At 46.8% G+C, this 20,990-nt stretch overlaps 1 protein-coding gene across 6 annotated transcripts in view; it reads left to right on the top strand.

The window, feature by feature from the left end:
• The window catches only part of DNAAF9 (dynein axonemal assembly factor 9), a 164,623-nt gene that overhangs the window by 124,394 nt on the left and 19,239 nt on the right, over positions 1-20,990 (top strand). For all 6 annotated transcript variants that reach the window (XM_050745657.1, XM_050745655.1, XM_050745654.1 and 3 more), the window contains 3 exons: positions 4,070-4,195; positions 6,879-6,916; positions 18,246-18,381. In XM_050745657.1, coding sequence (XP_050601614.1) covers positions 4,070-4,195; positions 6,879-6,916; positions 18,246-18,381 — 300 coding nt within the window. The remainder of the gene's footprint in view (positions 1-4,069; positions 4,196-6,878; positions 6,917-18,245; positions 18,382-20,990) is intronic.

Raw genomic sequence — 20,990 nt, 5'->3', positions numbered from 1 at the left:
GGGACAGAGATTTCTTTAGCCCTTAGAGTGGCCTGATGCCACTCAATTTAGTGAAGTGGTGGGACGATAGACGTAAACTTTTCAAGTGGAACTGTTAGTTGTTGTTTTAAAAATTGAATTTATGTATTTTAAAATGGCAAAGTTTTAGAAATGGAGGACAGATTAGTGATTGACAGGGGTCAGAATGGGAGTGGAGAGCAGGAGGGAGGTGGGCGTGTTTATAAAAGGGCAACACAAGGGATCCTTGTGTGTTGGAACTGTTTAGTATCCTGACTATGGTGATGGATATAAGAACCTACACAGGTGGTAAAATTGAATAGAACTTAATACACACACACATACACACACAAATATAAGTAAAACTGGAAAAATCTGAATTTAAAAAAATTAATTTTAGAGAATTTGAGGAGCTGTATTTATTTATACCCTGGAATATTATAAAATCATTCTTTAAAATTATCTACATTAAAAACAAAATTTGGGCCGGGCGCGGTGGCTCAAGCCTGTAATCCCAGCACTTTGGGAGGCCGAGACGGGCGGATCACGAGGTCGGGAGATCGAGACCATCCTGGCTAACATGGTGAAACCCCGTCTCTACTAAAAAATACAAAAAACTAGCCGGGCGAGGTGGCGGGCGCCTATAGTCCCAGCTACCGGGGAGGCTGAGGCAGGAGAATGGCGTAAACCCGGGAGGCGGAGCTTGCAGTGAGCTGAGATCCGGCCACTGCACTCCAGCCTGGGCGGCAGAGCGAGACTCCGTCTCAAAAAAAAAAAAAATTGAAATTAATTAATGTAAAAACTTGTGCCCATTCAGATTGTAGGCTTAAATTGCAAATATAAGACTGTGCCCAAAGGAGACTTGAATAGATTATCTGTTGTTTCAGAGAAAAGAAAGTTAAGGTCCTGCTAGGTTTTTGTTTTGTTTTTATTTTTAATAAAGAAAATACTGACAGGAAGCAAACATGAAGAGACAGTTTTTTGCCCTCATCATACAGTTGGGTCAGTTTAGCCCAGGTGGTCTAGTACAAGCTCTAGTCTGGGCGCCATGGCTCACACCTATATCCCAACACTTTGGGAGGACAAGGTGGGTGAATCACTTGAGCTCAGGAGTTTGAGAGCAGCCTGAGCAACATGATGAAACCCTGTCTCTACCAAAAATACAAAAAATTAGGTGGGTGTGGTGGTGCACACCTGTGGTCCCAGCTACTCAGGAGGCTGAGGCAGGAGGATCGCTTGAGCCTGGGAGGCAGAGTTTGCAGTGAGCTGTGACCCTGCCACTACACTCCAGCCTGGGCGACAGAGCAAGACTCTGTCTCAAAAAAAAAAAAAAAAGGCTCTAGTAACTTGAGTGTGGTGATTCCTTCTGGGTGAGGGGTGCTCTTTCTGTCTGGAGCCCTCACCCAGGATGATTATGGGGCTGGGGAGGAAGGGAGGTTCTAGCAGGGATTCCCCTAATGGATAGAGTGAATGGCTCAGGGCCTTCTCTCTTGGGGCAGTGCCCAGATGCAGAGGCCTCATCAGGGAGACAGGAGCCTGTTTTTTACTGTAACCTTTTTCCATTAAAGTCAATGAAAATTAATTGCCGGGCGCGGTGGCTCAAGCCTGTAATCCCAGCACTTTGGGAGGCCGAGACAGGCGGATCACGAGGTCAGGAGATCGAGACCATCCTGGCTAACACGGTGAAACCCCGTCTCTACTAAAAAAAAAAATACAAAAAACTAGCCGGGCGAGGTGGCGGACGCCTGTAGTCCCAGCTACTCGGGAGGCTGAGGCGGGAGATTGGCGTGAACCCAGGAGGCGGAGCTTGCAGTGAGCTGAGATCCAGCCACTGCACTCCAGCCTGGGTGACAGAGCAAGACTCCGTCTCAAAAAAAATAAAATAAAAAAAATAAAGTCAATGAAAATTAATGAAATGCTCTGAAAACCTAGAAATTCCACAGCCACCCTCTCTAAGGGAAATCCTGTTACATTAAAATGACTCCTCAAGCATGACTTGTGAATCCTTTTTAGTTGTCCTTTGCTCCCCTAAGAAATGAGTCTGTACTGCTTACACTGAAGTCTCCCGTAGGCTGTTTTATGTTTGCAATTTAAGCCTACAGTTTGAGTGAGCACGTTTCACATTAACCATAAGAGTTAAATCCATTAACTCCATTAAACACCACCAGAGAGGGATGCGGGACAGCATGCACATGCCAGCCCTGCTTACCAGGCGTGCTTCTATATGGGCCTGGCAGTGCATGTTGTGGATTGGACTCTCCTGGCATCCAGGCCCAGCCAGGCACTCAGTGGAAAGAGCCCCATGTGGTCATATACACATGCCCAGGTAGGGGGAGAAGCCCTGAAGAAGAGAAGGCTGTGAGCAGAGGGCTGTCAGGCCCCCCTGGTGGAACTCTAGAACCTAGTACACCCCATTCTCTACTGAAGCCCTGCCAGCTGATCAGGACTCAGGAGAACCTGGGGTGGGGTGGGGTGGAGTATTGTAGTCTGCAGATAAAGCCAAGGGCCTTTTTACAGATGAGTTGTTCGTAGGAACTCAAGAACAACTCAAGCAGGCTGTACCTGTCCACACCACCACCACTGGCTTCCAAAGGGCTCAAACTAAACCAGGCCCATCTGATCAGACGGGCTGCCCATTAGGTTTGACTTTCTTCCATAGGAACAAACCTTTTGGTGATAGGCTGGATCAGTCGGGAAAGAGTTCTCCTCTACTAGGTGAGGAGGCTAGGTCCCCCTCTTGAAGTGGCCAGGGGCCTGCTCAGGGTTGAACATCCAGTTTATTCACCTACCGTCCTTTAGGCAGCAGAGATTACAGTACCACCTGACATTCTTATTATGAAGACAGTAAAGAAATAAATGAGAAAATAAGGTATAAATAACTGCTGATTGGGGCTTTGAAGAAACTTGGAAGAGGAGGCAGAGAATGCCAAGAAGGGAGGGTTGCTGGATCACACCGGGTGTATGAAGTCAGAGGATGCCTCTCCATAAGATGCCTCCTGAGCAGAGACCTGAAGGGAGAGAGAACCACTTATGCAGATACCTGAGGAAAAGAACATTCCAGGCAGGGGGGCAAAGAATGCAGAGGTAGAAGTATGCCTGGCATGTTCAGAAAAGAGCCAGGAAACCAAAGTAGCTGGATTAGGGAAAGGGAAGTGATAGTAGATGAAATTCTTCGCTGCTCCGTAGGGGGTCAGATCATAGAGGGCTGCCTGGCGTATTGTAAGGACTTTGGCTTTCACACAGAGTGAGATGGAAGCCACCAGAGGGTTTTGAGCAGAGAAATGACATGATCTGACTCTGGGTTTAGCATATCCCTCTGGCATCTGTGTTGAAAACAGATCAGAGAGAGGCAAGGACAGAAGCAGCGACAGCTGGGGGGCTGATGGGGTGATCTAAGCAAGAGATTATAACAGTTTGGACCCAGTGGGAGTGTGGGGGTGTAAGCAGTGATCTCTTCTAGTTATATTTTGAAGAGAGGAAAAAATGGAGTCAAAGGAGACCAAAAAAAAAAAAAATTATTTGAGCTTAACATCTGAAAGAGTAGAGTCCATCTGCTGAAAAGGACAACGAGTTTGGAGTTTGGAGAGAGTTCCAGGCAGGAGATACCAATGTGAGCTGTATTTGACATGGATGAGTCTGCTGACCTGGATGGGTCCAGACACACTTCTTGCCTGTGTGTTCTGAGACGTGGGAAGGAGAGAAAGGAGCTACTAAAGAAAATAGGCAAGTGGCAGGAGCTCCTAACTTGATTAGAAAACAGGCCTAAGGACACTAGGTCCCACCCTCAGAGCTCCAGGGTCACCTGCCATCTTCCTTTTACCTCCAGAGCAGGGTGGTTCCTCCACTCACTATTGCATAGTTATGAGGACTAATGGAACTTGGGAATGTAGAAACACTGTAGATTCCAGGGGCTGCATGTCATGAAGTGGAGTGACACCAAGGGACTGTATTGCAGGCTCTTCCTTTTGGTTTTCTTTCCATCCTTGTTCAGTCAGCCATTCGGGATTCCCCTCTTCCTCCACTTTGCAATGCCAGTCAGTAAACTAATCATTCCTTTTTTTACCTTCTCCAGCTACACAGATGTTATTGATGTTGTCCAGGCCCTGCAGACCCACCCAGACTCAAATGTCAAGGCCTCCTTCACCATTGGTGCCATCACAGCATGTGTGGAGCCCATGAGTTGCTACATGGAGCACAGGTAGATACAGGATATGGTGTGTAAGTGTACTGAAAGTGATTTGTTTCCACCCACCAGAAGGAGACAGATCTTTTGGAATGCATTAGTCACCTTGTATGTAGTAAATGCTGTTCTTTTATTAGTGCTAGGTCCTCAATAGACCCCTTTGGACTTGTAGCCAAAGAAGAGAGAGGAATTATGGAAGACAAACTTAGCTTTTGTAAGGGAGAACTATTTCTGTTTAATAGTTAGTACATAGTAAGGACTTATGAAATGTCTGCTAAATAAATGGGTGTTCCAACATGTATGTTCTAAATATTGTTGAAAAATAACTTAAGTCCAGGTGCAGTGGCTCATACCTGTAATCCCAGCACTTTGGGAGGCCAAGGCAGGCACATCACTTGAGGACGGGAGTTCGAGACCAGCCTGGCCAACCTGGCAAAATCCCATTTCTACTAAAAATACAAAAATTAATCAGGAGTGGTGGTGCACACCTGTAATCCCAGCTACTCAGGAGGCTGAGGCACAAAAATCGCTTGAACCCAGAAGGTGGAGGTTGCAGTGAGCCGCGATCATGCCACTGCACCCCAGCCTGGGTGACAGAGCAAGCAAGACTCTGTCTCAAAAAAAAAATGTTTTTTATAAGGCATAAAAGGACTGAAGTTGAGTATATAATCTATTTAAATATAGAAATAAGGCTAAAATTGGGTGAACATGATTATGGAATATAAAAATTCAAGTAACAAAATCAGGCAGGGCACAGTGGCTCATGCCTGTAATCTCAGCACACTTGGAAGATGGAAGATTGGAGGATGCTTGAGCCCAGGAGTTCAAGAGCAGCCTGGGTAACATAGCAAGACTCCGTCTCTGCCAAAAAATTAAATTAACCAGGTGTGGTAGTGAGCACCTGTAGTCCCAGCTACTTGGGAGGCTGAGGCTGGAGGATTGCGTGATGAGGCTGCAGTAAGCTGTGTTCATGCTACTGCACTCCAACCTGGGCAACAAAGTGAGACGCTATCTCAAAAAAGGGAGTTGACTTCTTTCGCCAACTGAACAGTTGCTCCATTGTTTAAAAAAAATTTTATTTTTTTTTTTGAGATGGAATTTCACTCTTGTTGCCCAGGCTGGAGTGCAATGGTGGCATGATATCAGCTCACTGTAACCTCCACCTCCCAGGTTCAAGTGATTCTCTTGCCTCAGCCTCCCAAGTAGCTGGGATTACAGGCATGCACCACCATGCCCGGCTTATTTTTTGTATTTTTAGTAGAGACGCGGTTTCTCCATGTTGGTCAGGCTAGTCTCGAACTCCCAGCCTCAGATGATCTGCCCACCTCAGCCTCCAAAAGTGTTGGGATTACAGGCTGTTTAAATTTTTTTAAGTAAAACTTTAAAAATTAAAATAAATAAAGGAATGCTTACTGTGCAGCAGCCTTCTGTGGACTGTGAGCACAGTGAAGTCAGTGAGTTCTGTTCTTGGGAGACTTTGGTGTGGCTGTATCTTCCCTTGTTCCAGCCCCTTCGACCCGCTTATAGCACATGGGTTTTCCTCCTTGGAATTCTTCAGAAACTATGAGGGAGTCAGGTAAGGGAACAGGATCCACAGCCCAACCTGGTATTCACCCAGCTCATCTACCAAATTTTGTTTCAAATGGTGTATGACTGGCTGTTGTCAGAAATCAAATAAAATGATGAAGATTTGCTGCCACCAAGGAAATTCCAGGAGAGAAACTCCCCCAGCATTGTGAACATCATTAATACCTGCCAGCTAGACCAGCAGCCATTCAGAAGAGTGACTTCAGCCAGCATCCCAATTGTCAGGGAAGAAAACACAGGACCTCTGTGGTGCCAAACAGACTGGGTACCTGCCTTAGCCCTGCTGCCTCCCAGGTGCCTGTGAGACACTGGGCAAACTTAGTGTGTTGAGCCATCCTAAACCCATGCCTTTCATCTATTAGATACCTGAGGCACAGAGAGGACAGGACGACAGAGCAAGATCACGTTCGTGAACTGCCTGCACAGTGCCTTGCTCACAGGAGGAACTCCATAAAAGGCAGCTATCCCCATTAGTGTTAGCTTTCTTCCGTGAGGCAGGCCTTATGATGTTTTAGGAGTTCTGAAGTCCTGTGAGAATATGAGTTTTTCTCTGGAGCCTACTGCAGTGCTACAGTTGTTAAGTAACTCACACTTTGGATCAGTCACCCCCACCTCCTGCTTCACTTTAATTCAGTTTCCTGCTTTTCATTCACCTTCTGAGTTAAGAAGGAGATTAAAGGGCAATTGAGATTCTAGTGTGTACATAAAGAGAAGCATGGCAAAGTTGGTATTAAAGGCCCTTGGTAGAGTTAGATGAGTGTAATTCTTACTTTCCCTTGAAATATCCACTTTACTCAAAAACATACGTCTTTCAAAAAAGACCAGCTCTTTCTCCATCTCCCATAGACCAAAGAGCTGGTCCTGTCCCCAGTATCCCTCTTCAACATTCCACTTAGAATTGGCCATGTAGGGACTTTTGTGGGGCTCCTGGCATGGGGAGCTTTGACGGAAAGCTGTGAAGTCCCATGGGTATCCTTAATGCTCAGTGCTGCTGCCACTTGCCTCATCATGTGAGTCAGTTTGCTTGTCAGTGGTACTATTTGTGTGGGAAATAATCAGTGACAACTCTGAGATGAATGGTTTTTAAATATTTCCCCCTTCTTCCTCCTAGATTTCTCTTTCCTAAATGTCTTGACCAGTGTTCACAAGGTAAGTAATATGCTTTATTTCCAGCTTGCATACCTTGCAAGTTCAGTAGAATTCGGCAATAGACTTTCTTCATGCTCTTACCTACCATTCTGAAATCTAAAGCAAACAAAATTGGTCAGAAAAAACTTTGATATCTTTACTTTTACCATATTTGATAGGCATATTTCTTCTAAGAGCTTGTCTGTTTTTACTCTGTCGCCCAGGTTGGAGTGCAATGGCGTGGTCTCGGCTCACTGCAATCTCTGCCTCCCAGGTTCAAGTGATTCTCCTGCCTCAGTCTCCCAAGTAGCTGGGATTACAGGCGTACACCACCACACCCCGCTAATTTTTGTATTTTTAGTAGAGACAGGGTTTCACCATGTTGGCCAGGCTGGTCTCGAACTCCTGACCTCACAATCCGCCCGCCTCGACCTCCCAAAGTGCTGGGATTACAGGCATGAGCCACCACGCCTGGCCTGAACTTGTCTCTTATGGCAACAAATTGCCACAGTAATACCTCTCCTTGAGCTGGGCTTAAGTCCACCCTGGCATTCCAGCTAATATTAGTGGGCTGAGTAGGTATTCCTAGCCTCTGGATCAGCAAGATCTTGATTCACTTCTGCCCCAAGAGTGCCGAGTTTGGCCCAGCAGGACCTGTCTTTCTTAATACCCCCCACCCCCATGCACCCTGGAATTTTCCACATTTCCTTGATAACATTGAGAAAAATTCACCCATCCTGCAGGTTGCATTCAACCTTGCAATGCCCTGCTACCTGGCAACCCTGGAATCAGCACTTTCTAGTCATATTATCTGTGATGTTTGGAGGTCCAGAATAAATTCTGAATTCCCTGCAGTGGTGATGAAATGCTCATTGTTATTAGGAGACCTGCCTGGGGTCTGGGCTTCCTGAGCTAGTCCAGCAAGCAGAAATCAGATGGAAGAAAACAACTCAGTGTCCCCAGCACAGTTTCCCCCTGCTGATCATACTGCTAGTCCACAGGGAGCGGAGACAACAGAGCATACCAAAGTTGTTGTCTTGGGAAACAGCTGAGCTCATGCTGCCCAGGGCAGGAGGCTGGTCCCTGAAGGGAGGAATATGTATATTGGGCTGCTGTGCCAGGTAGTCTCAGGTCCAGCTTTTAGAGGCCCCTGTTACTTTCTAGGCACTGCACCTCAGAAACAGGATGAAATGGAGGTTGGCTAGGTCCATCCACAGTATTCACCCCAGGTAGATTAAGGAGAGTTTGTGGAGGTTGGGTCAATAGGATCTGGTGACAGACTAGATGTGGAGCACGCATTGCAAAAAGAGGTATCTTGGATGACTCCTAGGTTTCTAGCTTAGGAGATTAGGAAGGTTGGTGGTACCTGTCTTTGAGACAGAAAGCACAGGAGAAAACATAGGTCCAGGAGATAACCAAGGAGGGCTGTCTCATCCTAAGATACATATTTGGAAGTCATGGTCAAAGTTAATGGCATAGACTGTAGTCAGCCAGTATCCAGGTGTAGAGCTGAAAAGATCAGAAGGCTAGAGATGGGGTGAGGGCGGAGGTTCCAGGACACCGGAAGAGAAGCAGGGAAGAGCATTGCCTGAGACATTGAGGAAGGAGAAAAAGAGATCCACAATGTCTAATGCTGCAGAGACTTTGAGGGAAGGACAGAGAAAAGCCCACTGGCTCTGCAAGTGAGAAGGACCCTGATGACCTGAGTAGGATGATCTGAGTGGAGAGGTGAGGGCTGAAGCCAGCTTCAAGTAGACCAGTGGCCAAGTGAGATACTGGAAGCCAGCAGGTGTGGGTGATATTCTAGAGTGCTTGGGGCTATAAAAAGGAAGATGGCAGGCCGGGCATGGTGGCTCACACCTGTAATCCCAGCACTTTTGGAGGCCGAGGCGGGCAGATCACGAGGTCAGGAGATCGAGACCATCCTGGCCAACATGGTGAAACCCCGTCTCTACTAAAAATACAAAAAAATTAGCTGGGCGTGGTGGCGGGCGTCTGTAGTCCCAGCTACTCGGAAGGCTGAGGCAGGAGAATGGCGTGAACCCAGGAGGCAGGGCTTGCAGTGAGCTGAGACTGGGCCACTGCACTCCAGCCTGGGCAACAGAGTGAGACTCTGTCTCAAAAAAAAAAAAAAAAAAAGGAAGATGGCTGGAGGAGAATACTTCCAAGAATTGTCATTTCTGAATGAACGGCTCCTCCTTATTTGCTGACTGAGAAAGCCTGTGGACTGCAAGGAGATACTAGACTTGATAGAGGGGACCCCTGAGAAGGAAGGGGTGGGTCCAGAGATCAGACTGGAAGTGAAGATTGACTCAGAGAAGCAGTGTCCTCCTTGAGAAGAGCTTTAGTTGGAAGCATGTGAAGTTGAGGAAGTGTTTGCCTAGGGGGCAGTACTGGCCATCAGGTGTACCTAGGACTTGCTGACCTGTCCAGCCTCAGGCCCTGCCTTATTCTTGTAAATGCTGGAGCCTTCTTTTCCTTTCAGAGCCCCTTGTCGACCATGTGATGATTGGCACCCTAGTGCACCTCAGTTCCTTGGCATTCTCCCTCAGTGTCCCCCTTCTTTTTTGCATGAAGAACAAGCACAGATGATGGGGCTTCTCTGGCAGAGAGCCTTGGAGAAGTGTTCTGTCTTCATCATCATTGAATCAGGGGCAGCCCTGGGCTTGTCTCACAAGAGGAAAGCCCCTTTTAGTCTGAACCCTTTGAGGCCAAAACAGACTGTGTTCTCTCTGGCACTTGGTAGGCATGTTTCATTTATACTACCTTCCAACTCATTGTGCAAAGACAATGTGTGTTAAACTCTGTGCTTGTGCAGAGCTAGGGGTGTGATCAGATGAGGGCTGATCACCTTCAGGTCACATATGCTGTTTTCGGAACTCCTCCAAGGGGGCTCATGGAGTGATGGTGCCTTGCTTCTGGGCCCATGGGACCCTGTGGACTGGCCTGACCAGCCTTGCCGTGGACATGGGCTATCTGGGGAGGGAGGAGATAAAAGGCAAGTATTTCTTTTCTCTTAGGAGATTTGGTAGCTGGCTTGAAGGTGGGATCTGCCAGCAGTAGACAAACACTTGGTGTCCTAAGGGAGCATATTGCCTCCCTTTGCTTCTGTTCATGAGTCAGGCTACCTGATTCATAAGAGATTATTTTCCAGTTAGAAAAGGACTGTGTTGCAGCCCCAAGACAATGTGTGTTACAGAAATCAAAGGACTAAGAAACAACCTCAGTGCTTAAACAGCAAGCAAGACTCATTATAATGCTGGTGTGAAAGCAAAGTGGAGATACTTTACTGTCATGGCCTGCTTTTAAAAGCATCTGTAGATAGAAGAAGTCACCTTTGTTTTCTGCTGGGCTTCTGGAATGCTTTAGCCCAGACTGGGATGGTCAGCCAGACAATAGGGATGTTTCTCTGCTCTTGGGAATAGGATAGACCAGGCTGCCTGCTCGCTCACAGCCCAGACTGGTGAGACCTTGGCCAAATCTGGTTGTCCACTCCTTGATACAGAACAGAAGGAAGCTCCTGGCCCAAACAAGGTGGAACTGCTCACTGTGGCCTGTTCACCCTGTGCTCCAGATAACTGCTGTACCTGCCTCACAGATGGCATTTCCTCTTGGCAGCTGGCAGCTTACATAGCTGGCCTAAGGAATGCTGGGGATAATCCTCTTGCTTGTTTCCCTATAAAGCAAAGCCCCTTTTCTGTGCCCAGTTCCTGACCTAGAATCCCAACCCCACAAGGTTTGTCCATATAGTACATGTGCAGCAAACAGGACTTTGTACAAGGTGTGTCTGTCAGAGACCCAGATCCCAGCCTTTTCTTGGGCGGGCCAGACCTGTGCTTGTGACCCTGCTGCACCACCACTCATATGGCCACATTTGCACTAGTCTGACTCCTTTGTTTCTTTTGCCCAAGAAGATACCCAACAGAGTCCTAACATATTTATAGATCTTCCCTCAACCTTTGTTGGCTCTTCACTGCCAGACCCACCAGAGCTCTCCTTGCCTTCCACCCTGGGAATCTGGCAGGCCCTTTGTAGGATCTGGCTCCCACGTCTGCCATCTCTAGAATGTGCTGAGCCTTCTAAATCCTGCTTGCCTCCCCCACTGTGCCACATTTTGGGCTTGGCCTCCTGACTTCGCCTTACTCAGTTTCCAGAGGCCCCACTTTTTGTTGCCGCACCAGGGCATGGGATTCTGGCGTCAAGCTTTCCAGGCTGGCTTTGCTGCCTCATCTGCAGCCTCCAGAGTGCACTGCAGAGTGACCTTTCCAAATGGCCATGCGAACACAGGTACCAAAGACTAGAGGCAGGGGGCCAGGGGTCCTGGAATCTGTCTTCAAACTGTTGTTTGCCCCTCATGTAAATCACCAGTGTTACCTTGCTTAGAGGTTTTTCTGACACTGTTTTAGGAATTTCGTCTTAATGTTAAAGCTTCTTAACAGAAAGGGTATGTGAGGAACCCTTTTAAAATGGAATAAACAAGATGTTGATGAATTCTTCATTTGAATTGGTTTAGTTATGTGCTGTTACCACAACTAAGTCATCCACAAAGACTTTGAGGATGGAGGTGGTGGTGGTGGTGGTGGTGGTGGTGGTTACGGAATATCTCTCTGTCACCCAGGCTGGAATGCAGTGGTGCAATCTCAGCTCACTGCAACCTTTTCCTCCCGGGTTCAAGCGATTCTCCTGCCTCAGCCTCCTGAGTAGCTGGGATTACAGGCGCGCACCACCACACCTGGCTAATTTTTGTATTTTTAGTAGAGAGAGGGTTTCACCATGTTGATCAGGCTGGTCTTGAACTCCTGACCTCGTGACCTGCCCACCTCGACCTCCCAAAGTGCTAGGATTACAGGCGTGAGTCACCGTGCCCGGCCAGAAGTTTTTTGTTTTTGTTTTTGTTTTTGTTTTGAGAGGAGTTTCACCTTTGTTGCCCAGGCAGGAGTGCCATGGCGTGATCTTGGCTCACCACAACCTCTGCCTCCCTGGTTCAAGCAATTCTCCTGCCTCAGTCTCCCAAGTAGCTGGGAATTATGGGCACCTGCCACCACGCCTAGCTAATTTTTTGTATTTTCAGTAGAGACAGGGTTTTACTGTATTGGCCAGGCTGGTCTCGAACTCCTGACCTCAGGTGATCCACCCGCCTCAGCCTCCCAAAGTGCTGGGATTACAGGCATTGAGCCACTGTGCCTGGATGAGGATAGAGGTTTTGAATGCTTAAGAAAAGTGAGCTGGGCGCAGTGGCTCACATCTGTATTCCCAGCACTTTGCAAGGCCAAGGCAGGTGAATCACTTGAGCTCAGGAGTTCAAAACCAGCCTGGGCAACATGGCGAAACCCTGTCTCTACAAAGAATACAAAAATTAGCTGGGTCTGGTAGCGCATTCCTGTAGTTCCAACTACTTGGGAGGCTAAAGTGGGAGGATCACTTGAGCCCCAGAAGTGGAGGTTGCAGTGAACCAAGATCATGCCATTGTACTCCAGCCTTGGGTACTAGAGCGAGACTCTGTCTCAAAAAAAAAAGAAAACGTGATTCTGTATATTCCTATATATTTGTATTTGCATGCTTAGACCATCTGAGGAAGTATACCCAAACACTAGTTATCAGTGGTTGCCTCCCAGAGGAGAACAAGCCCCAGGAGGAGGAGGGAGGAAGAAAAAAAAAAAATTTTTTTTTTTTTTTTTTTAAGATGGAGTCTCACTCTGTCCCCCAGACTGGAGTGCAGTGGTGCAATCTTGGCTCATTGCAAGCTCCGCCTCCAGAGTTCACGCCATTCTCCAGCCTCAGCCTCCCGAGTAGCTGGGACTACAGGCAGTCACCACCATACCCGGCTAATTTTTTGTATATTTAGTAGAGACGGGGTTTCACCGTGTTAGCCAGGATGGTCTCGATCTCCTGACCTCGTGATCCGCCCGCCTTGGCCTCCCAAAGTGCTGGGATTACAGGCATGAGCCACCATGCCGGGCCGAAATTTTTTACTTACAGATACCTAGGAAGAGTAGGTCTCATCTCTCGGAACCAAGCAATGGATCCAAAATGGTCCCTAAGCACTTAGGAAGCAGCTTCTGTGCTTAGTAGGCAAGCCCTAACTCCGGAGGCACATAGCTTAACCTTTGTGTGGGCCCTTTCCTCATTGTCACAAGCAACCAACCATTGGCATGCACTCTCCTAAGCCCTGTTCCCTGGTCTTCAATGGAATGCATCCAGATGGATTTGTAAGGTTAGATTCAGTCTTGAGAGTTTTGGAACACTTTTTTCATAGGTGTTATTGGTAAGAGGAAGGAAGAGACTAGAGGCAGGGGGTCAGGGGTCCTGGAATCTGCCTTCAAACTATTCCTTGCCCTCGTCTAAACCATGAGTGTAGCAGCCTTGGCTTGTGGAAATTGTATGACTTAGTTTCCCAGTGGTTGATATAGCCAAGACCCAATGCCACAGCTGCTGTCTGACAGGCCCCTCAGTGTACAGGGAGAAGTCTAATTCTCAGGCTGTTGCTCAGCTGACAGTGCCGATGGTGGTAGTGGTGGTGATGATAGATTGTATTTCATGGATTCTTACTCTCTGTAGGCCCTATGATAAGTCTAGGTTTTATTGATAACCTAGAGTGATGTGTTACGGTTTCTGTCTTACAGAGGAAGATATTTGGTTTCTGGGAGAAAGTAGAGCAATTTGTCTAGAATCACCCATTAGTAATTAGCGGAACTCAAAATTCAAACTCAGGTTCGCCTGGCTCTAAATGCCTTAATATTTACATTATGCTAGCTTTTCCCATAGAGGAAGAAGATAAATAGTATTAAGTCCAAGCCAGGCACAGTGGCTCACACCTGTAATCCCAGCACTTTGGGAGGCCGAGGCAGGTGGATCACCTGAGGTCAGGAGTTTAGGACCAGCCTGGCCAACATGGTAAAACCCCATCTCTACTAAAAATACAAAAGTGAGACGGGTACAGTGGCGTGTGCCTGTAATCCCAGGTACTCAGGAGGCTGAGGCAGGAGAATCGCTTAAACCCGGGAGGTGGAGGTTGCAACGAGCCGAGATCGTGCCATTGCACTCCAGCTTGGGCAACAGAGTGAGACTAAAAAAAAAAAAGAATATAAGTCCTATGTTTTAAGTGCCATCTGTGTTATTCAAAAGAACTTTTTTTCATTTTTTTTTTTTAGTTCAGAGAAGGGGAGAGAGCAGGGTGGCATGAGGGGAGGACTAGGATGGTAAGATGTTAAGAAAGATTTGAAGGAAGATGTAAACTTTACCAAAATTAAAAAGTAAAGGGGGTAAGTAGGGGGAAAAGGTACAGAACAGTGTAATGTGCCACTACTTGTGGAAAAAATTATACTCAACACTTTTGTATATACTCAGCAGATCTTCTGGAAGAAGAGGTAAGAATCTGATAACTGCAGTTGCCTCCTGGGAAGGGAATTTAGGTGTCTGGAGAGGAAAGGAATTATTTTCTCTGTGAACCCTTCTGATATAAATTAGATGTTTGTCTCCTCCAAATCTCATGTTGAAACATAATCCCCAGTGTTGAAGGTGGGGCCTAGTGGGAGGTGTTTGGGTCATGGGGGCAGATCCCTCATGAATGGCTTGGTGCTGTCCTTGTGATAGTGAGTGAGTTCTTTTTTTTTTTTTTTTTGAGACGGAGTCTTGCTCTGTCACCCAGGCTGGAGTGCAGTGGCCGGATCTCAGCTCACTGCAAGCTCCACCTCCCGGGTTTACGCCGTTCTCCTGCCTCAGCCTCCCGAGTAGCTGGGACTACAGGCGCCCGCCACCTCACCCGGCTAGTTTTTTTGTATTTTTTAGTAGAGACGGGGTTTCACCGTGTTAGCCGGGATCGTCTCTCGATCTCCTGGCCTCGTGATCCGCCCGTCTCGGCCTCCCAAAGTGCTGGGATTACAGGCTTGAGCCACCGCGCCCGGCCGATAGTGAGTGAGTTCTTACTCTCTTACAGGAGACCTGGTTGTTTAAAGGAGTGTGGCACCTTCCCCACTCCTCCTTGCTCCTGCCCTCACCACTGTGATGTGCTGGCTTCCAGGCCTTCTACCATAATCTTAAGCTTCCTGAGGCCTCCCCAGAAGCGGATGCCAGCATCACGCTTCCTGGAAAGCCTGCAGAACCTTTAGCCAATTAAGCCTCTTTTCTTTATAAATTAGCCTCAGGTTTTTCTTTACAGCAACCCCAAAATAGCCTAACACACTTTCTATATGTTGCGAGTTTTGCCCTCAGTAACTGAATACATCTAATTTTTTTAACTAAACACTTGACTGAAGTAAACAGTATCAGTATAGAGAGTCTTCATTACTGAATGTTCATTACTTAGGATTCTGCAATTACAAGGTCACTTAGGAAAGCAGAAGTCTCCATAATTTAGAGATATTCACTTAAGAACTAATCGTTTATAAAACTACTCTCGCTGGGCACGGTGGCTCACGCCTGTGATCACAGCACTTTGGGAGGCCGAGGCAGGCGGATCACCTGAGGTTGGGAGTTCGAGACCAGTCTGACCAACATGGAGAAACCCCATCTCTACTAAAAAATACAGAATTAGCCTGGCATGGTAGTGGATGCCTGTAATCCCAGCTACTTGGGAGGCTGAGAGGCTGAGGCAAGGGAATCACTTGAACCCAGGAGGCAGAGGTTGTGGTGAGCCGAGATCGCACCATTGTACTCCAGCCTGGGCAACAAAAGGGAAATTCCATCTCAAAATAATAATAATAAATAATAATAAAACTACTTTGTATTAGTAAATGGGTTGGTGATGAGCATTGAATCTTTTTAAGTATAGAATTATAACACCTGTGAGAATTCTATTACAAAATAAAATATAAATGTTGAAAACCTATGTATGAAATTATATTTTACAAAAAATTAGCAGAGGAGAGATACTCTTTACATCTTTCAGAATGGGAGATTAATAAAGTTTAAAGCTATTAAATCAAATTATAAAGGGTTAACTATATTCTTTAAAGATATAAAAGTGACCACTAGAGGAACTAAAATTGCTAATGAAGCTGGGTGCACTGGCTCACACCCGCCGGTAATCCCAGCACTTTAGAGGAGGCCAAGGTGTGAGGGTCACTTGAGCCCAGGAGTTTGAGACCAGCCTAGGCAACAAAATGAGACCCCGTGTCTAAAAAAAAATCAAAAAATTAGCCAAGCATGGTGGCTCACGCTCCTGTGGTCCCAGCTACACAGGAGGCTGAGGCAGAAGGATTGCTTGAGCCCAGGAGGTCAAGGCTTCAGTGAGCCACATTTAGGCTACTGTACTGTAGCCTGGGCGACAGAGCAATACACTGTCCCACAAAGAAAACAAAAACACACAAATATTTAATATGTAGACTTCCTTTGGTTCCTAATTCAAAAATTATTAACTGTAAGAAAACATTTATAAGACAGAGAAATTTGAACACAGACTGGATTTTTTTTTTTTTTTTTTTTTTTTTTTTTTTTTGAGACGAAGTCTCGCTCTGTCGCCCAGGCTGGAGTGCAGTGGCCGGATCTCAGCTCACTGCAAGTTCCGCCTCCCGGGTTTACGCCATTCTCCTGCCTCAGCCTCCCGAGCAGCTGGGACTACAGGCGCCCGCCACCTCGCCCGGCTAGGTTTTTGTATTTTTTAGTAGAGACGGGGTTTCACTGTGTTAGCCAGGATGGTCTCGATCTCCTGACCTCGTGATCCACCCGTCTCGGCCTCCCAAAGTGCTGGGATTACACGCTTGAGCCACCGTACCCGGCCTGGATTTTTTTATATTAAGGAGTTCATTGTTAATATTTTTAGAGTTCTTATATTATGGAAATACATGTTGAAGTATTTTTGTTTGAAATAATTGAATGTCTGGGATTGACTTCAAAATCATACAGCAAGGGAGCTGGGGATGAGCTGGGTGGAGTGTAGATGAAATGCGATTAGCTGAGTGTTAGTAGTTCCTGAAACCAGGTGATGGGAGTTCATTCTGCTACTTTTCTAGTTGTGTATGTGTTTGAAATTTTCTACAATATTAAGAAGTACTGCTGGGCACGGTGGCTTACACCTGTAATCCCAGCACTTTGGGTGGCCGAGGTGGGCGGATCACGAGGTCTGGAGTTCAAGACCAGCCTGACCAACATGGAGAAACCCCATCTCTACTAAAAATACAAAATAAGTTGAGCATGGTGGCGTGCACCAGTAATCCCAGCTACTTGGGAGGCTGAGGCAGGAGAATTGCTTGAACCCAGGAGGTGGAGATTGTGGTGAGCTGAGATTGCAACATTGCACTCCAACCTGGGCAACAAGAGCTAAACTCAATCTCAAAAACAAAAAAAAAAGTAAATAAAAATTATTGAATAACAAAAATGCAAAATAAAAGATCTTATATATACACTCTGATTATAACTGTGTTAAAATAGGAATGAATATGGAAGGGGTATCATAATTATCTTGGAGTGGTGAAGTGTGGTACGTTTCCTGATTTCCAAATTCTCTGGTCCTGTGAATTTTACTTCTGTATTTTCACCAAAAGGTTGGTTGGGAGTGATCATGGCCCACCCTGCAACCTCTTGTTACATGGGCCACACTTTCTTACCACGTTACCATGTAAAATCTCTTAGCATTTATCTTGGAATCATGTGACTCCCTGTGCACAGTGTCTTGGCTGTGCACTCTTTGAGGATATAATGAATAGCCCTAATATATGGTGAGTTTTCGATAACTATATTCTGAACTGGTGAAGGTAAATGGCACCAGTTCCTGATGATGCTAAATACAGGGGATGTGGAAAGGCCCTTTGACTAAGAACTCCAAGTATCAGCCAGATATCAGAATTAAAATAATAGAGGAGGCCGGACGTGGTGGCTCACGCCTGTATTCCCAACACTTTGGGAGGCCAAGGTGGGCTGATCACCTGAGGTCAGGAGTTCGAGAGCAGCCTGGCCAACGTGGTGAAACCCCATCTCGACTAAAAATACAAAAACTAGCCAGGCATAGTGGCGGGTGCCTGTAATCCCAGCTACTCAAGAGGCTAAAGCAGAAGAATTGCTTGAACCCTGGAGGCAGAGGTTGCAGTGAGCTGAGATCACACCACTGCACTCCAGCCTGGGCGGCAGAGTGAGACACCGTCTTTTAAAAAAAAAAAAAAACCGATAGAGGAAGTTAGGAGGTTAGAAAGTAAGGCAGCTACAGACTTGGAACTATGCATTCCAAGAGGTGGCAGTGCTGGGAAGCAGGAAGAGAATGATAGCTGTGTATGTTGGTGTTGGGATGTAAGGGTTGTCTCCATCAGGAGACTACTGGAAGGCATGATTAGGGGATGGAGCAAGGGTCCACGTTTGTGTGAGTCCTCACCCCTAACCAGGACTGTGAAGGCTAAACTGTCCTTGGTTTTATTCACAGGCCTGGTGAGTAACGTGGTATTCACCAGTCACACCACGGAGCAGCGGCACCCTCTCCTTGTTCAGCTGCAGAGCCTCATCAGGGCTGCCAATCCTGCCGCAGCCTTCATTCTTGCAGAAAATGGGATTGTCACCAGGTAATCTGTACATTCACTCTGCAAGACCAGTTGCTTTCTCAGATACAGCACTCCGTCTGTGGCCCAGAGTCTTTCTACTGTATCTAAGACCTAAACATTTGGAGAAGTCAGTTTTTTAACCAGGTATGGTGGTACGCACCTATAGTCCCAGCTGCTCAGGAGGCTGAGGAGAGGGGATCACTTGAGTCCAGGATTTGGAGGCTGCAGTGAGCTATGATTGTGTCACTGCATTCCACAGCCTGAGAGACAGAGCAAGACCCCATCTCTTAAAAAAAAAAAAAAAAAGGCAGGCTGGGCACAATGGCTCATACCTGTCATCTCAGCATTTTGGGTGGCTGAGGTGGGAGGATCTTGAGTCAGGAGTTTGAGACCAGCCTGAACAATATAGTGATAACCCATCTCAAAAAAGAAACAATATATTGGGGGAAAAAAAAAGTTTTCGAAGTGCTTTTGATGCTCTATAAAAATTGCCAAGAACCATCCTGGCTAACGCGGTGAAACCCCGTCTCTACTAAAAAAATACAAAAAACTAGCTGGGCGGGGTGGCGGGCGCCTGTAGTCCCAGCTACTCAGGAGGCTGAGGCAGGAGAATGGCGTGAACCCAGGAGGCGGAACTTGCAGTGAGCTGAGATTGCGCCACTGCACTCCAGCCTGGGCGACAGAGCGAGACTCCATCTCAAAAAAGAAAAAAAAAAAATTGGCAAGAAGACTCCATTGTGTACCATTTTGAGGCATTTTGTTCTGATATATTCACATTCTCTTCCATTGAAGGATGGTAGCCAAGATTCTCTTAACGTCCTTGTATTGAAGTGTTTGAGAAATGGTATAGAGAACGTAGAGAAAGGTCGGATGCGGTGGCTCAACCTGTAATCCCAGCACTTAGGGAGCCCAAAACTGCTTGTAGGAGTTCAAGACCAGCCTGGGTAAAATAGGGACACCCTGTCTCTACCAAAACAGTTTTTTAAAAAAAAAGCCAGCAAGTCTCTAGTCTCAACTACTCGGGAGGCTGGGCGGGAGGATTGCCTGAGCCCAGGAGTTCAGGGTTACAGTGAGCCATGATCACACCATTGCACTCCAGCCTGGAAGAAGTAGTGAGACTTTGTCTCTTAAAAAAAAAAAAAAAAAAGCGGCCGGGCGCGGTGGCTCACGCCTGTAATCCCAGCACTTTGGGAGGCCGAGGCGGGCGGATCACGAGGTCAGGAGATCGAGACCATCCTGGCTAACACGGTGAAACCCCGTCTCTACTAAAAATGCAAAAAATTAGCCGGGCGAGGCGGCGGGCACCTGTAGTCCCAGCTACTCGGGAGGCTGAGGCAGGAGAATGGCGTGAACCCGGGAGGCGGAGCTTGCAGTGAGCCGAGATCGCGCCATTGCACTCCAGCCTGGGCGACTAAGCGAGACTCTGTCTCAAAAAAAAAAAAGCGGCCGGGTGCAGTGGCTCACGCCTGTAATCCCAGCACTTTGGGAGGCCGAGGCAGGCGGATCATGAGGTCAGGAGATGGAGACCATCCTGGCTAGCACAGTGGAACCCTGTCTCTATTTTTAAAAATATAAAAATTAGCCAGCCGTGGTGGCGGTCATCTGTAGTCCCAGCTACTTGGGAGGCTGAGGCAAGAGAATGGCATGAACCCGGGAGGCAGGGAGCTTGCAGTGGGCCAAGATGGCGCCACTGCACTCCAGCCAGCCTGGGCAACAGAGCAAGACTCTGTCTCAAAAGAAAAAAAAAGGTAACATAGAGATATTATCTCTACTTCATGGACTTGGGTTCAAATTACAAACTAAAAATAGAATTAGTTTGTATGTGTACACACATATACAAGGAGAAAACACCTGGTTATGTAGCCGTTTTGTTTGCTCAATTCGGATAAAAGGTTATATACTTTTTTATATAGTTTTGACTTTTGAACTATGTAGATATTTTATGTATTCAAAAATTAAATCAAGGAGGGAAAAAACAAAATTAAATACAAACCAAAAAAAGTGAATCTAGGCTGGGTGCGGTGGCTCACGCCTGTAATCCCAGCACTTTGGGAAGCTGAGGCAGGCAGATCACAAAGTCGGGAGATCGACCATCCTGGCCAACATGATGAAACCCTGTCTCTACTAAAAAAAAAAAAATACAAAAATTAGCTGGGCGTGGTGGTGCGTGCCTGTAATCCCAGCTACTCAGGAAGCTGAGGCAGGAGAATCGCTTGAACCATGGAGTTGGAGGTTGCAGCAGTGAGCTGAGATCACGCCACTGCACTTCAGCCTGGTGACAGAGTGAGACTCAGTCTCAAAAAAAAAAAAAACCAAAAAAAGCCTATATGTATATGTGCAACAATGTCCATATGTCAGGTGTGTGTAAAAGGACACCTGAGGTCAGGAGTTTGAGACCAGCTGGCCAACATGGCGAAACCCCGTCTCTGCTAAAAATACAAAAAATTGGCCAGGTGTGCTCCGGGCACCTGTAATTCCAGCTGCTCAGGAGGCTGAGGCAGGAGAATTTATTGAACCTGGGAGGTGGAGGTTGCAGTAAGCCAAGATCACACCATTGCACTCCAGCCTGGGCAACAAGAATGAAACTCCATCTCAAAATTAACATAATCAATTAATTAAAGTAAATAAAT

Source organism: Macaca thibetana, chromosome 10 (assembly GCF_024542745.1).
Source record: "Macaca thibetana thibetana isolate TM-01 chromosome 10, ASM2454274v1, whole genome shotgun sequence".
NCBI classification, from domain to species: Eukaryota; Metazoa; Chordata; class Mammalia; order Primates; family Cercopithecidae; genus Macaca; species Macaca thibetana.
Note: the sequence above shows the minus strand (reverse complement) of the source record. Positions and strands in the feature narration are given on the sequence as shown.